This window comes from Gopherus evgoodei, chromosome 2, assembly GCF_007399415.2.
Source record: "Gopherus evgoodei ecotype Sinaloan lineage chromosome 2, rGopEvg1_v1.p, whole genome shotgun sequence".
NCBI classification, from domain to species: Eukaryota; Metazoa; Chordata; order Testudines; family Testudinidae; genus Gopherus; species Gopherus evgoodei.
The window spans coordinates 33,149,816-33,167,689 of record NC_044323.1 but is presented as its reverse complement, the minus strand read 5'-3'; the positions used below and the strand labels follow the sequence as shown (position 1 = coordinate 33,167,689).

Below are 17,874 nucleotides of genomic sequence, written 5' to 3'. Positions count from 1 at the left end.
AAGCATTTCTTTTCCCCCAATTACAAAAAAAAAAAAGTCAGTGAGAGTCATCATAAGAGATGCAACATTCTACAGAGCTTGTGAAGGAGATCTGCGAGTTTCAAGCTCAGCCAAAGCAATTGCCTGTCAATGGATCAAATGTGGCCTAGATATCAACAAATGCAACGTGAACAGTGTACTTTAATTCTTGTTCATTCATGGTAAGTTGAAGATTTGCTCTCTCATGGAATGGCCAGGAACAAAGCCAGCCTGTTACGGTCTTCTCTTGCTTCTTAAGATATCAGCGGCTGAGGCCAAAAAACACAGACGCAAAAAAAGAAAACAAAAACCAAACCACACACCACGAACTTTACCCACAATGGATAAAAAAAGATTCTGCTATAATTACAGTCTCGTTTGTTACCCTTGTTTCCAAAACAGTCAGTCAAATAATGCCTTTTTGCCAGTCAGACGGGATCAAATCTGTTCTCCAGATGAGCAGTTCTCAAACTGGGGGGTTGGAGACCCCAAAGTGGGTCGCGACCCTGTTTTAATGAGGTCACAAGGGCTGGTGTTAGACTTGTTGGGGCCCAGGGCTGAAGCCAAAGCCTGAGCCCCACCACCCACGGCTGAAGCCCAAGTCTGAGGGCTTCAACCCTGGGTTGCGGGACTCAGGTTACGGGCCCCCTGCCTGGGGCTGAAGCCCTTGGGCTTTGACTTTCGCACCCCCACCTGGAGAGTGTAGTAATTTGTTGTCAGAAGGGGGTCCCAGTGCAATTAAGTTTGAGAAACTCTGCTCAAGATTATATCAAAACATCAGTGAAAAAAGTTAATTGGCCCAGTTCTGCCTTACTTACCTTAAGCTTCTTTATATTTCTGGATTTCGTTAATAGTGAATTCACCAGAATCATTCTCTGCAGAATGGGGCCCAGCATCAGATATAAACTTATATCACATGAGTTCATATATAATGAACTATGGACAGTTTGATTTTATAAACTATGTAATGACACTGACTGTTAAAGAAAAAAATTCAACAGTAGTGTGACTATGAGATGAGATACAGGCAACCTTGTAAAACTCAGATTTCTTTTCATAGAAGATTAGGGTTGGAGGAGACCTCAGGAGGTCATCTGTTCCAACCCCCTGCTCAAAGCAGGACCAACACCAACTAAAACATCCCAGCCAGGGCTCTGTCAAGCTGGGCCTTAAAAACCTCAAGGGTTGGAGTCAAGCTGGGCCTTAAAAACCTCAAGGGTTGGAGATTCCACCACCTCCCTAGGTAACCCATTCCAATGCTTCACCACCCTCCAAGTGAAATTGTGTTTCCTAATGTCCAGCCTATACATCCCCCACACAACTTGATACCATTGCTCCTTGTTCTGTCATCTGCCACCACTGAGAACAGTCAAGCTCCATCCTCTTTGGAACACCCTGTCAGGTAGTTGAAGGCTGCTTCAAACCCCTTCCCCCCCCCCCCCACACACACAGTTTTCTGCAGACTAAACAAGCCCAGTTCTATCAGCCCTTCCTCATAAGTCATGTGCTCCAGGCCCCTGATAATTTTTGTTGCCCTTCACTGGACTCTCTCCAATTTGTCCACATTCTTTCTGTAGTAGGGGGCCCAAAACTGGACACAATATTCCAGATGTGGCCTCACTAGTGCCAAATAGAGAGGAATAATCAGTTCCCTTGGTCTGCTGGCAATGCTCCTACTAATGCAGCCCAATATACAGTTAGCCTTCTTGGCAACAAGGGCACACTGACTACTCATATCCAGCTTCTCATCCACTGTAATCCCCAGGTCCTTTTCTGCAGAACTGCTGCTTAGCCAAGTGGTCCCCAGCCCGTAGCGGTGCATGAGATTCTTCCTTCCTAAGTGCAGGACATTGCACTTGTCCTTGTTAAACCTCAGATCTCTTTTTGCCCAATCCTCCAATTTGTCTAGATTACTCTGGACTCTATCCCCACCCCCCAGGGTCTCTACCTCTCTCCTCAGTTTAGTATCATCCACGAACTTGATCTGGATGAAGGGATGGATTGCACCCCCAGCATTAATAATGATGCTGAACAAGACCGTTCCCAGGACCGATCACTGGGGTACTCCGCTTAATACCATCTGCCAACTAGACTTCGAGCCATTGATCACTACCTGTTGAGCCCGACAATCTAGTCAGCTTTCTGTCCACCTTATAGTCCATTCATCCAATCTATACTTGAACTTGCTGGTAAGAATATCATGGGACATTGTATCAAAAGCTTTACTAAAGTCAAAATATATCACGTCCACGGCTTTCCTCATATCCACAGAGCCAGTTATCTCATCATAGAAGGCAATCAGGCATGACTTGCTTTTGGTGAATCCATGTTGACTGCTTTTAGTCACCTTCCTCTCCAAGTGCTTTAAAATGGTTTCCTTGAGGACCTGCTCCATGATTTTTCCAGGGACTGGAGGTGAGAAATCTTGCAGAAATGATGTCTGTCATATTACTTCAATAGTAACAGATTTCTTTAGTATAGTCCAAATTCTCAAAAATAATATTTCTCATCCAAATATAACAAGCCTGCAGGGTGCACTAAAAAATTCTCTTTTGAACTGTGCAAATAGAAACCCCTGCATATACTTCCTTACTACTAACATCTCAGACCACAAACGTCTGATACTCAAACAAGTCAACGTATGCTAACAGGTCATAAACAGTGGTCATTTTGGATGATATAGTAATGCAGAAGTGTTGATTGCTTCACAAAATGGTTTCTTTCCCTTCCCAAATGATTGATGTAAACATAAGACTATTGTAGTTAGCACAAGAAAGATAAAGTGCTCCTCTGATTAACTGCATGGTATAGTGTGACTATGTGTTAGTAAGTCCAATAGCACACTGGGTAAGTTCTCATTTCACTCACTTGGTACTTAGCATTTCCTTCCTCCTCTATCCCATATAACAACCATTTACAAAGCTTTTTAAAGACACCATGCCAATATAAAACTAGTGGTGTTTATAAAGTTCAAATCTGAAAAGCACTTTTCTAAAGACTTGAAGTAGAAGGGAAATTAATTTTGAGCAACAGCCAAATCAGATACATGAAAAGAGAGAAACCAGCTGAAGAGTATAACAACATTTTGACTTAAAAGCATGTTTATGAGACATTCAATTTTTGTGGTTTTCTAAAGATGAGATTTTCATTAAAGATTAAGGTGTTTATGGAATCTTTAAATTCATTTGCTTCACAAAACCTACCAGCTAAAACCCTTTCGAGGTAATTCTCATGGTAGTGGGCTTCTGGCTTTGATTTTAGAAAACCAAAGATTCCATCAACCTTTTGAATTTAATATGAAATATGTCAAAAGCTTATAGCTCTTCAGAGGAGAAACAGTTTTGGCAGTTACACCTGTGTTGAAAATTGTACATGTAATCTTCTGCTACATCATGGCGGGGCGGAAGGGATAGCTCAGTGGTTTGAGCATTGGCCTGCTAAACCCAGAGTTGTGAGTTCAATCCTTGAGGGGGCCATCTGGGGCAAAAATCAGTACTTCGTCTTGCTGGTGAAGGCAAGGGGCTGGACTTGATGACCTTTCAAGGTCCCTTCCAGTTCTAGGAGAAATACACATATGTGGCAAAGAACAAGGGACTCATTGGTATCTAATAGTAAGTTTCAGCAGACTTCACCAGTTTAGTGTACCCCAGCTCACTAATGCCATAACCTCTTTTTAAAAAGATGTCAACAGAAAGCTAACAATATAAAGATAGTAACTATTACTGCATGGGAGAACAAATTCAATAATACAAAGATATTGAAAATTATGTTATTAAAAAGTGTGTGTCTGCCAGGTAGGAGTGAAGTTACCCCGCTAGAAGCAAAAGGAATGCCGTTCTGCCATGTGGCAGGTATTTAATCCAAGGTACACTAAGAGACAATGGGAATGTAGTTTACATAAAAGGGGAGGAGACAACCCTCACATCATGGCAAGGGGAGGAGATTGCCAAAAGGCAAATTGATCTGGTTCCTGAAAACACCTACCGGGAAGAAGCTAGCGTGGAACTTCCTTCACCAGGAGGCTCCATGCCACCTTCCTCACAGCTTGAACGAACATGTGTGTGTATACACACTTTCTAAAGAAAGTATGTCAAACATTCATTAGACTATAAGAGATAGTTCTGGGGGAATTCTGTGCCACTACGCATGCCTAGAATTTATGTCTCCTGCAGAAAAATGACTCACAGGGAAACCATAAGAGTGGTTATTGCAACTGTCTCCAGCAGTATGTTTCAGGTGCCCAGGACAGCCAGCAAAGTGGTAAATCACTGTGGGGTGGGACTGGGGAAGACCTTGCTGGTGGCTCTTACCCTACACCAGGCTCAGCTGCTAGACCCAGCTGGGGAGGATGGGACTTCTTCCTCTTCTGCACAGCACATGGGGCTGGGTCAGACCCACCCCTAGATTTCTCCCACAGCTGCAAGAAGCTCTGCATCCAGAACACTCACAACAAGCCCCTGTGCATCCAGATACACACACAGATCCCACACTAAAACACTTGCACCCAGATTGTTCCACACAGACCCCTCTGAACCCACACCTGGATCCCCCTCACTAAGCCCCTCCACACTTGGATCCTGCCTTGCTGAGCTTGCCCACTCACACCTGGCATGGAGTGGCAGGCCCAGTCCTTGCACTGTGTCAGAGTTGCGTGTAGCCTCAAAGCTGACTCCGTATCCTTGAGCAGGAAGGAGCTGCAAGTCATCACCCACCTCTGTGTAACCAGTGGCTTGTGCTCCCCAATGCCATGCTGGAGCCTCCACATTTGACAAATAAAATCTGCAGAATTTTGTAGAGTTTTAAAATACCACGTGCACAATTTAGGGTTTTTTTGGTGCAGAGTAAAAAGAAAGAGGCAAAGAACCCCATGCTATCCTTCACCTAAGATGACACAGGAACAGAATACTTTGGACTTTTGGGAAATCCTGAGCAGAGGGGCTGGGCGGCCATCTTGCTGTAAAGCAGCGTGAGGAGAATCTTAATAAAACTACAGTCTTGATTTAAGGTAAGTAAGTACGTATCTAAAAAGCACTTTCCACTTTTATTTGCTTGTAACCATTTCTAATTTCATTCTTTATACCTGAACACATTTAAAATCCTAGAAAAGAAAAAAGTTTCCATCTAAACCAACCCATTGCTGCATTTGATTTTAAAATAAATTTTAACTCCAGTTAATGTGAAAAGCTGCTGGGTATTGTATGTTTAAAAAAAAATTTTTTTACTCTCCCAGTGGTCCAATGGAGGGCTGGATATTGCAGAGCACATGGTTTGAGGAAAATTCAGAACTGGGAGTGTTGGGGGTCATCTTGCCAGGCTGACTCAGCAACTGTAAATCCAGCAGAGTTGTTTAACACTGTCCAGACTTGTATGCTGTCTGAAGCATCCAGACAAGGGCGCTACAGGCGCAGGGTAAATTAAGCACCCAGGGTTACGAGGCAGACAGTGAAAACCCCTCACTGTTCTGGATAGCATCTTAGTAGGGGACATCAAGATTACTTCATTAGCAGGAACAGTTACCAAAACAATAATATGCTCTAATTAGAGAGGTGGGTGGGAGAAGGAAGGAACAATGTGACAATAGAAAGAAATCTCTCTGCAGTAATACAAATACACTTTCATCAGATAGGCCAGCAGCAATTGTGCTGTGGAAGCTACCCAGACAGTTATCCACCAACTGGGCATTAATCTGGATCTGTAGTGTCAGTGGATGCTGTTTCAGAGCTGTGCATGGTGACTACTGGGCCAGAGAGGGATTTTAAGAAAAACTGGATTTGCCTGAACAGTGCAGGAGCAATAGACGAAGTTTGGTCCCCATTGCCCCACTCCCAGTCCAACTAGCCCAAGAGAACTTCAGCCAAAGAGGTGCTGTTCTTGGTGATACAACTCTTACTTAGGGTGACCAGACAGCAAGTGTGAAAAATCAGAACAGGGGGTGGAGGGGTAACAGGAGTCTATACAAGACCAACCCAAAAATCAGGACTGTCCCTATAAAATTGGGACATCTAGTCACCCTACTCTTACTGGACATGTGGGATAGAAGAACGTATATAGAACAGAACATACTGACATGAGTTAGAGGCATTCAAGAGGAAACCATAGAGGTAGTCATGTCTGCAATATAGAAATATGGAAGGCTCTGTGATGCACTAGCTTCCATGTTCATACTTTGTCTGATCATAACCCCTTGCAGATATAGAAATTAGTGACTCCGAGACTAGAGAAGCTACTGTGAATCTCTTGACTTGGCATGCAATCCCACCGTTACTCATTTGGTGGGGAAAAATAGGCAAGATTCAATTTTGCCCTTATAATTCTCACACACCAATATCCTCACGTCATCATGAAGCTGTCTAGAATGGAGAATGCCTTGCTTTACTTTTAGTTAAATAAATGGATAGAGAAAGCTTGTGCACCTAAAGGCTGTTGGTGTGATTTCAGTCATACTAGCATATATATATATATATATATATATATATATATATATATATATATATATATATATATATATATATATATATATATATATATATATATATATATATATATATATATATATATAAGGGATGGAGAGAAAACAATGTCCTTCCTTGCTCCATGTAAAAACCAGAAAAAGTGGTAAACACAGATTGAGTAAAGTGAGATCCTTTCCCCTTCACCAAGTAACCCTGGCTTAATATCAGGTTCCAAGGCAAAAGCCTCAGCTCAGAGAGTGTGGCCTGAGGAGCTGTGGCTTATCAGTCTGCCCACTATTGCTGGAGCCTGAGGAAGTGGTTCTTTCTTCTTTCCTGAGATAAGAGTCTTAGAAGTACCAATATCAGTCACTGTGCATTGCTATTCATGGTAAGCACAGCTACAGCAGCAGGTGGTCTGTCACATGCTCCACCCTCCTACCATTTGTTGCTTTGGGTGTTTGAAATTTAGTTCTGTGCCATGGATCATGCCCAATAATGCATAACACACATCATATTAACTCAAACATACAAGAAGCAACAGTACAACTAAAACCAGCCCTCAACCTCAAATTCCCATCTCCTGTGGGACTGTTCCACTCTTCTCCAGCACACTCCCAGCAGAACCTAAGGGTATGTCTACACTACCTGCCAGATCTGTGAGTAGTGATCGATCTATTGGGGATCAATTTAAAATGTGTAGTGTAGATGTGATAAAATAGATCCCAGATCCCTCTCCCGTCAACTGCTGAACTCCAGCTCAGTGAGAGGTGGAAGCAAAGTCAATGGGGGAGCAGCAGCCGTTGATCCTGCGCCGCGAGGATGCAAAGTGATTCTAAGTTGATCTAAACTTTGTCAACTTCAGCTACGCTATTCTCGTAGCTGAAGTTGTGTATCTTAGAACGATCCCTCCCCAGTGTAGAGCAGGGGTAAGAAACTAAGTTCAGCTGGGCTTTATGCCTCAACAGCCAAGACTTGGATCCACAAATCAATGGACCAGTGCTTAATCTGCTACTGCTTGGAGGGGTTTTGGACATTTGGGTAGGCTTAAAATCCTGGAACCTGTTGGGAAATTACCTGTAACCTAAAGTCCACGCTAATCTTGTCTGATCATACATTAAAATGAAAAAATCAGCCTCCAAGCATTATATCATTTGCAAAACAGCTCAAGACAACAGCCGAGAGTCTGAGAAGAAGCCTTAAGAGAAAAAGATAGCATCTGTGTGTTCTATTAGGGCTACTGGCTTTAATTAGCCAACATTACAAAACAGAAGGAATCTGAACACCATATAAATGAATAAAAAGCCAAGTACACAAATGATGAAATAGAGGTTAACAGACACTATTCTTTTAAATTAAATCTGGGCCTTCAATTTCTAGTTCTAAAAGCTTTCAACATTTTTAATGCCATCAGAAGACCTATTAGTTATTTCTTGCATAGCTCAGGGAATTACATTGTCAGAAGTTTCCATTTTGTCACATCTCTGCACATTTGAAGTCAGCTTTAGAGTCAAGGGGAAGAATTTGTGCATTGAATTAATTTTGTTTTTTCGTCCTATGTGTTATCTCTTGAAAGAGACTCAATTTCTTCCTCTACACTTCAATAAGCACTGATTTAAATAATGAGCTATTTTAAAAAACTGCTTATATTCGGGGGGAAAGAAACTAGTTGCTACGCCCAATACTGCAGCTGCCCTTGCATAAATGTGAGCTCTGATAAGCTACTTTTTTTTAGTTTTGACACAGTAAACAAGGATGTCCCTGTCAGCCCAACTCTTCTTAGCAAGAGCCAGATTCATCTGGTTTTGAAGACTGTGGAAATGCAATGGTAGAAAGTTCTCCATCTTAATTAAATGTATTTCACTAAGAAAGTGTTTCCTTTACTGAGAGCTGCCCTTTGGTCTCCAAAGCCCATAGCCAAGGGATCCAGTTATTTTTGGGAAAAACTAAAACTACAAAAGAAAGTCTTTTCTTTCATTTTTAAAAATGAGTAAATTTTAGCTCTCCTTTGAGAAGATGGCTTTATGCTTTCAAGGCTAATATAAACCAAAGTAAACCAATCACAAAGGTTGAGAGAAATATAGCAGCTGGACTCCGCCTCTACAACAGAAAGTCTGTGGGATGGGGACCTAAGATACCCAAATTTACAAAAACACCCACAAATGTAAAAGTGTGTCCCAAAAGTGTTCTCACTATTCCTCCCCAAAATCCTCAGGCTAGCCCTGTGCCTAGTACTATGATAATGGTTGACTCCCTTGCATTAGACAGGCTTTGCAAGCATCTCCAAAGATGCTACACAAGCTTTGCATTACTACTTCAGCATGCATGGAAACGGTTGGAGTAATGTGGCAAAGTTCAAAGCAGGTGTCAAGAGTTAAAAGAGCTCCATAAACACATCTCTATAGTGAGGTGCAACAGTGAAGAGCCTCTGAGAAGCCCCGTCAAGTCTCACTCAAATAGGGCTTTTATCTGTTTGTGTAAAGCCCTCTTTTTGGTTTGCCTTTAAGTTGAACTGAAGCTTCATAATAAGAGATCAAATTCTCCATGAGCAGAACTCAGTTCTTCAGAGACGCTGTTATATTAAACTGTGTACTTTACTCTTATGGATCATCCTTACAAGGAAGACAGCTCAGGGTAATATTTTATTAAGGCTTATTTTAAACCTGTAACTTTAATATGGATGCTAATACTTTAACCATTCTTTTAAAGTCAAGATTACACAACAGGCCATTTAACCCAAAAAAGAGTCTAGAATGAGGCAGATGATACTTCGATAATGCTCTAGCCCAATATTCAAATTGATTTACAGAAGTTCAGAAACATGCACTGGACTGGAAAAGAACATGGTCACTGTGCTGTATGGGACTGAGGAGGAGATGATTGGCCCACAGAACAGAATAACTAGAGAACCATACCTTTTTTTACAAATGAAACTACAGATTAGTCATGCACTTCTCTGGAGCATTGCCAATAGAAGTGTTGCTGAGAATGCAAATGTACCTCAGTCAAAGCTGCACACAGAAGCTTTCACAATGCATGCCCTAGGTACACTAGCCTGGCTCTGGTCCTTGTCTTTCCAACCAACTTTAGAAAAACTATCCAATTTAAATACATACATCTGATCCACTTCAATGGAAATAGTAAAAAAAAAAAAAGTGATACAAGTGGGGCAAGGGAAGACAAATTCTAAAGACTCATTTCTGAAACGGGGCAGTAAGGGATTACACAGTGTGGTGTTTTGTTTTTTTAAATACACAAAAAGGTTTAGTTCAAAATCAGTTAAAAAAATAGCCACACATACCAATGATGAAGTTCAAATGTGTGTGTATCTAGTTTTAATTTTGTAAAATGAGTCTGAAAAGATTCCTTTACAATTAATTGGGATTAGTTTCAGGAAAGACCCAACAGCCAAGGAAACTAAAGAGATCTTGCTAAAGACTCTTGCAAAGCTCCACAAAGCACTGATTGTTCACAGCCTTTAGCAAACAGTTCATATATCAGGTGACTCAATACATTCAGAATAGTGCCTTCAATGCAAAACGCAGGGGGGTACACCTTTTGTGCCAGTATCAAATATTTAAGCTTTTACACTATTAGTCCTATCAATGGACCAAGAAGATATAAATAATTTCAGTTTAAAACACAAATTTCCCCAATATTGACTAGGAACTGCTTTTCTTACACACCAGTATTTTGCTCTAGATGACATGAGTGTCCAAAAGTTATGAAAGCGTGGTATTCTGTATATGGTGGTGAAAGAGAAAATGTTGAGATAGAAGGTTAGTACACTTTTATTCCCCATTCAGTTCCTCTTTTTGGAGGTAAGTGAGATTTAAGGGTCCAGAAATATCTCTTTCCAAATCCTTTCTGTAACTAGAAACCTATCTACAGCAATTTTACTTCTAGTCGTTAGCCGTGTGGATGACAGATATATTTGGCAATATTAAAAAAACATACAAAATAAATACATATTAAACCTAAGCAAATGTTTTAGAACAACTTTATGAAAGGCTTTTTATTTTCAGGGTGTATTTACATATTCCATGAAGTGCCATCACCTCCTCCAGTGTACAGTGCAGCTCCTTCTCAGCTGGAATATTTTAAAATCAATTGCCACACTATTTTGTAAGCTCAATACAACCAGAAGTTGATTGGAGTGGGGAGGCAGGAGATAGAAGAGGTGAAGTAGAAGAAATAAGTTCTGATCTCAAGTGCGTGGTCAGGAAGATATACAACTAATATGGGATGGCTGGCTAACCAAGAGTTTCAAAAATCCCCACAAACAGAAGTATTGAATAGTTTGAGAGAGACCCCTTCAAAATTAATTTTGCCAAAAATATTAAGTTTTATTTAATATATGGGAAAGGTCTGACTTGAACAAGACCTTGCTGTCTCACTCCATAGTCTTCTGTTGTTGGGTAAGCTGTGCAGTGAATACATAATTAGAGCTGGGTAAGCTAGTCTGGGTAAAGAACTAACTCCCAAGAGCCAGCACTTTTTGAAGGACTGGAAGTGTCTGATTAGACTCTCTAGCCTCCCTCCTGCACTTGGTCATCCCCAAAACCGAACTCTTTTGTCTTGACAATCCAAGCATAGTGCTGTTTTTTCCTATCATCCCGATTGCCTCACCTATCAATCCCTCACTTACTCTTTAGATGCATATCACATGGACCCACCACCTCTTGCAGGCGCAAGATAGGAGGGGTGAGAATATTTGAATATTTCTAATATTGGTCAATTATTCAAATGATTTTCAACTGACTGAACAGCAGGTTCACTAACCCTGATGCTGAAGTAGCCCAAAACTAGGAGCTCAGAGTACTCCCCACACCTTTCAAATGCTCCTCACTTGCAGGAATACTCCATATTTAGAAGTGCTCTTCTGTTTTTCCTCCTCATGAGCATATTTGCCAAATAGCCATTCCAACCGTGGCAACTGCAAACTGCTCCCACCAACTGGCAACAACAAGAAGTTGGATCCTCAGCAAGACATATAGAAGTGTCAGGGAGAGCGAAGAAAAGATGTGGGAAGAGACCGAGGGAAGCAGCTAGGCAAGAGGAGACTATAAAATGGACAGTCCATAAATAAGGGGGGGGGTGGGTGCTTGCTTCATTTTGTGTGTTTCAATGTTACAAAAAACATTAAAAAGGGATGGGTTGGTCTTGGAAATCACCAAAAAATGTGTTATGTAATTTATGGAGAGTCCCAAAGTCATGGCGAAGGCACAACCCAAATTCCATATTTGAGTTAACTGTACTTGATTACATGAATAAGCTAATGCTGGGATACAAATGAGAAACTCCTTCCAGCAGAGGCTAATAGTGTCATAGCAACAAGAACATGAGACAATATTGTTTTGCTACTAATAAATATTTTAGAGTTGTTTCTTTCCATTTTGTTCTAGAACAGGAGACTCACCCTATTTCCCCATTTAAAATCTGAAGATTACAAGCTTCAGGTGATTGAACTCTTCTCTTCAGAGCCAAAATAAAAAAAACTAGCTTATTTTAATTATGTATTTTATTATTTTAGCAGATTTCATAAGCTAGAGTTGAAACATTGCTTTTTAAAAACTTTAAAGTTTTTCTGTGGAGTTATTAATAATGAAGTTAAGAATTATTAAAAATAAAATAAAAACTATAATTACCCAACTCTCAACCTTCAGAACCATTATTTAGAGAGGCAGAACAAATAGAGTCTCATTACTAGAGGAAAAATTACTAGACTCGGATAACGTTACTTTTGCCAAGATGAAGACCCACTCAAGTGCAAGTTTCCTTAAACCCCAGGAAAGCTTTTAGATGAGATTCTCCAAAGTAGTTTTTTGTAGTATTTCAATTCCTTACGTAAAAAGGTTACCTGTGAGATATGGTTGATGGAGGACTCCATTCTCCGCAGCTGGGATGCTTGAATGTCCAGCAGCTGGAGTACATTGTTGGCCAGTGCATTGATCTGATAAGCAACACTAGCAAGAGACTGGGTTGTGTATGCTTTGGTCTCTTCTAATGCTTTCCTTTTATCGGGAGCCTGAAAAAACAACAAATAAAATGTCATTTCTTTAAGGCCAGAAGAGGAGTACAAAAAAAAATTACTTTTAGAATTTCATTCACCCAAAAGGCCTGATGAACTGCTCTGACTGCACAAACAAGAACTTACATGAAGAGGAAAAAAAAACACCATTAAGACTCAAAACATACGATGGTTTTGTTTAAGTAAAGATGTTCCATGCTAAGTAGTGATTCGCTAAGTTTTGACAGGACTTATCAATTCTCTGGAGCAGGGCTTTTGTAACCCGCCTATCATTCACTTCCAGAGAGAAGCTTCCAATTCCTCGTGAAATCCAGCTTCCCTCTTCACAGTACCCAAGCCAATTAAAAAAGGGAAAAGTATTTTCCAAAATGGGTGTCCCCCAGTGCACAAATTTTTACTATGAAGCCAACTCTACAGCTGCGTTGGCTGCTTATTCCACAGTGGGGGGAAGGGAGAGCACAGAGAGTCAGGAGGACATGCATACATAAGGCTCCTGCATGCAAGAGCCTTTGTGAAATTATTCCTGTTCCAATGAGGATTTGATAAACCTTCTTTCAGCTGGGGAAGCAGTCCCAAACTAAGGCAAGAATGGGTAGAGGATCTAAAACAGGAATGGGCAAACTACGTCCACGGGCCACATACAGCATGTCAGACATCATAATCTGGCCCTCTAGTTCTCACTGAGGAGCAGAGTCTGGGGCTTGCCCTGCTCTTGTGCTCCACCCAGGAAGTGGGGTCGGGGACTTGCCCCACTCCATGCAGCTCCCAGAAGCAGCAGCATATTCCCCCTTCCGGCTCATACATGAACTGTGGCCAATGGGAGCTGCAGGGGCAGTGCCTGCAGACAGGGCAGCATACAGAACCACCTGGCTGTGCCTCCACATAGGAGCTGGGGGGAAAAGGACCATGCCACTGCTTCAGATAAGTACTGACAGGAGCTTGCACCCCTTATCTCCTCCCACTGCCAACCCCCTGTCCCAGCCCTTATCTCCCTCCCACCCTCCAAACCTCTTGGTTCCATCCCAGAGCACCCTCCTGCATCCCAAACCCCTCATTTCCAGCCCCACTCCAGAGCCCAACCCCCCAGTTGGACTCCTCATCCCCTCCTGCATCCCAACCCCAATTTCATGAGCATTCATGGCCAACCATACAAAGTTTCCATACCCAGATGTGGCCCTCAGGCCAAAAAAAGTTTGCCCACCCCTGGTCCAAAATAATAAAAGATCTCGCTCAGACTTCTCCCTGCAAGGAAACAAGAAGTGTCAAGTATCCCAGTGGCTACTGCAGTTACACTTTTGCTGCTTCTCCCTCCCCATAACAACCTTCACCAGTTACCTGTGGTTACTGCCTCCACCAATACCCACCTTAACACTCACTTCCCAAACTAACATCATCCTCCCGGGGGAGGGGGTGAAGGGAGAAGGGAGAGAAGAGCAGACAGACAACACAAGCATAATGATGCACTTAGTGACATTTGCCTTTTCAAGTGTGTTTGTATACAAGCAATATGGAGAAGCAGAGCTGTGAATTTTCCCCAATACCATACCTCAATAGGGTGAGGTTCAAAGCCAAAATGAGATTACTCCCCTAATCCCCCTTCAGAGCAGCAATTCATACCTATCTGGTCCCTCCCAAAAGGAGGAATTATTTTCTACTGACAAAGTGAAATGTGCCGGGAAGGAATTAAGTCTCATTAGAAGGATGACCTACTGCAAATGCAAGTTTCTTTGTATTTTATTGATTTATAGAGCACCAAATCACAACAGCAGCTACACTCGCTTTTGGGGAAAGGTTTCTATTCTAAACCCTTCCTTTCAATTCTGGATTTCTTCTCTTCTCTCCTCCCCATACCCCTTTTGTTAGTTATTCTTTCAAGTTGAAAATAAAGGAGAGAAGAAAAAGATGATATTCCTTGCAATAGCAAATTTAAATTAAGCATAGCCAAAAAACAGGGAATCTGGAGTTCAGTTTGCACTCCACCTCAGCCCTGCATTTCCTGACTTCAGCTTGTAACTCCCCTATGTGGTAGGAAGTATTCTACCAATTTTACAGAGGATGACATGGATGCACAGGCCAACTTGCCCAAGTTTGCACACTGAAATCAGAGCAGGAACAGAGCTCTGGTTTTCTAGAAGCATTACTCTATCCATCCTCTCCTTGAGCAAATGCTCTAATACCTGGCAGTGGTGTTTTCAATGTCAAAAGTGTGTCACTTCCCTTTAAAAGAGTTCAATACATGTGCATTTTTCCCCACACCACAGAACAGCTATTGAAAAACAGAGCCAAATCATGGTTCCATTAAGTTTAACAGGAAAATTCCCACTGAATTCAACAGAATCAAGATTTGATCCAATGGCCTCCTGTAAACCATCAGATAGGAACAATTGCTCAGATTTTTCAACCCCTTGAACCAATTCAGGCAGATTTGGCAAACATACCAAAAGATATTTATAGCTTCAGTAGGGGTTCACTGCAAGTCATCAAGAATGATTTTAAAGACATTATGAATGTATTACTACTAAACACCCAGAACACAGGTGAGAAGGGACTCACTCTGTGGTCCATATTAAACTTCAAAACAGACCAATGCTTCTCCATTTGTACTACAGAAGATTTCAGATTTTGTCTTTTCCTCCCAAAGTTGAAGCTTTTCATTGAATGGTATAATTTCAGCCAAAAAAATTTAACACCAACTCAAAAACCAACCCCCACTAACATTTTCAGTGTAAAAAGTTTCCCCAAAATAGCATCCCATTATTAAAACTGGCATTGACCTGTACATTTGCTGTAACCTTAACAGCTGCCTGATTAAAGTGGAATGCCAACTTGGCTTTTTGCTTCTGCAGAAATTAGGTATGAAGTTTCAAGAGGTTGTGAAAATTATATATTTAAGCCAGTGTGCAGCTTAGATTTCCTACCACCTCATGGACTGGTTTTTGGCAAGACTGTGAAGTTCCCTGAATCACTTTCAGATTTGTAGTGATGTTACTACCTTATGATGATTTCACAATGAACTCCACCTAAATCACTGCCAGAATAGGAGATGGAGCACATTCAGTGATTCCTTATTATCTGTCCCTGAAGGGTGTGGCTGAGGTGAGGAATCTATTCATTATTCACTCATGCGCACACAGCAGAAAGAACGAACAATTCTTCTATGGATTACCATCTATATACAGACATCATTCCATAGGAATGTCTCTGCAATATTCTAACCATCTCCTCTCCCAACTTTCACCATTTCATCTGATTCCCACCAATCCTCCTAGCTACTCCAGCTCACAACCTTGAGACAATTTTAGGTATGCATCCTTTACACAGCCAACCTTTCTCCCAATCCTGCCAGGTGACCTTCTACAGCATCTCAGAAATGCATTCATTCACTTTTACTGCAAAAACACTCTAGTGCATGCTGTGATGAGTTGGACATCCCTTCTAGGATGCCACTTGATGTACTGGGATTTCACTGAGCCTCTCCTGTCAACAAGCCTGGGTTCCCTCTCCCTGTTTTGCTGAACTAGGCTCTCTGGCTTCTTGCAGCATGCACACACACCCTGCTGCAGCCACAGACTGAAGTCAGCTCTGTGTGAGAGGACTCCCTCAGTACTCAGGTGCACACCCCTTTTGGAAGATAAACCTAGGGTGACCAGATGACAAAACTGAAATAATTGGGAAGCAAAGGGAAAAAAGTCACGGGAGCACCCCCCCCCCCCCCCCGCACCAGCTCACCTCGTCTCCACCTCCCTCCCAATCCTGCGGACGGCCCCAGAGTGGGGGCAGCAAGCCCCAACCCCGCTCGGGGTCCACAGGGGAACGAATGGGGCTGCCACTGCCTCTGCCCCGGGACGAGGTTTCCCTATAGCCTGCCCTGTGGGGCGGCACAATCCCATCACCCCGAGTGTGCCTGGGCCCGGCCTGCGCCTACCAGAGCACCGCGGGCGGCCGGGGGGGGGAAGGAGGCAGCAGGCCCCAGCACTCCCATCCTGCTCGGGTCCCACAGGGGAACGAACGGGGCTGTCGCTGCCTGCATGTGGCGAGAAGTGAAGCCCCTGAGTGGGCAGCAGCTGCCTCGCCACCCCCATCCATGGGCACATACAGGGAGCCAGTTTCCAAGGCTAGACCCAGGGCTGCCCCTGCAGGTACCACCCCACCCTCGTGCCTGCACTCAGGGCCAGGCCACACTCACCCCACACTCCCTTATGTCCCCTGGGCCTCCCTCCAGCGCTTGCACCAGCTGATCAGTGCAGGCTTGGAAGGGAGGAGGAATGCAATGTGCTTGGGGGAAGAGGCAGGGATTTGGGGAGGGATCCAATGGGCAGCGAGAGGGAGAGGCAGGGCCAGGGCAGGAATTTGGGGAGGGATCCAATGGGGGAAGGAGGGGCAGAAGGGGGCGTGAGACCCTCCGGGCTCTGCCTATGTGCAGGAGCAGAGGGCAAAATTGCTTGTTTGTCCACTGTCCCGGGACATAGGACAAAAGCAAATATCGGGACATCTGATCACCCTAGATAAACCCAAAATACTGTCTTGCACTGTGCAGATTTTCTATACAGTGCAAGCTCATAAAAATCCACTCTCTTCCTTACTGTAAAGAGAGATGTGCATGGACTTCCCCGCCCCCTGTAGAAGTTACATAAATTGGGCTTAATTCCTCTTTGTTCCTCGGGTGTTTTGGGGGGTATTGTGTGGAAAGTCAAGCAACCTCATGTCATTGTCTCTTTTTTTACATCTTCCCCCCCACTTGCTGGAAAGCTTTTTTGCTGTGACCTGGGTCAAACAGTTCTCAATGTATAGAGGTATCTCTGAGAAGTGTCTATTGCACACAGTTCCTGCTTGTGTGCATTCCTTCAATAAGCCACTAACATTGTTTAGCCTCATCCTGTGTGGCATATTTAAGATAGAGACATGGTCAAGACTCCCAGCTTCAGATACAAAAATACATGCATAAAAATTGGATAAACATTCAGTGAATTATAACCTTTCCAATGACATCTTAAGACTCATCTTGCATAAAGTACATCTCAGTTATGTCACATCCATATCATAACCATATTTCCATGAAGAATATGGAGCGTAATGTCACACATGCCTTCAAGACCAGTCTCTCAGTTCTCCCCATTTCAGTTTATTCAATATGCTACCAGTTTCCTTATGAAGGAAATTTAGAGGCTGCTGCCACATCAGATCTCCATCATAAATAAGGAATGACTAAATAGAGCCACTACTTGCGGCAAGAGGAAGCACTCCCAAGAACAGCTGATTTAATTTGGCTGAAGTCAGCAGGATTCAATAAGTGTGGCAGCATTGGAAAGGAATACTTGGCTCATATCAGATAGTTTAAAGACAGTGGGGATTTTGCTTCCCCATCCTGCAATGTGT

General features: G+C 42.7%; 1 protein-coding gene across 11 annotated transcripts in view; it reads right to left on the bottom strand.

Moving 5' to 3' along the window:
- Positions 1-17,874, bottom strand: part of ABI1 (abl interactor 1) — a 121,416-nt gene that overhangs the window by 75,834 nt on the left and 27,708 nt on the right. For all 11 annotated transcript variants that reach the window (XM_030550310.1, XM_030550313.1, XM_030550318.1 and 8 more), the window contains one exon: positions 12,328-12,495. In XM_030550310.1, the coding sequence (XP_030406170.1) occupies positions 12,328-12,495 (168 nt within the window). The remainder of the gene's footprint in view (positions 1-12,327; positions 12,496-17,874) is intronic.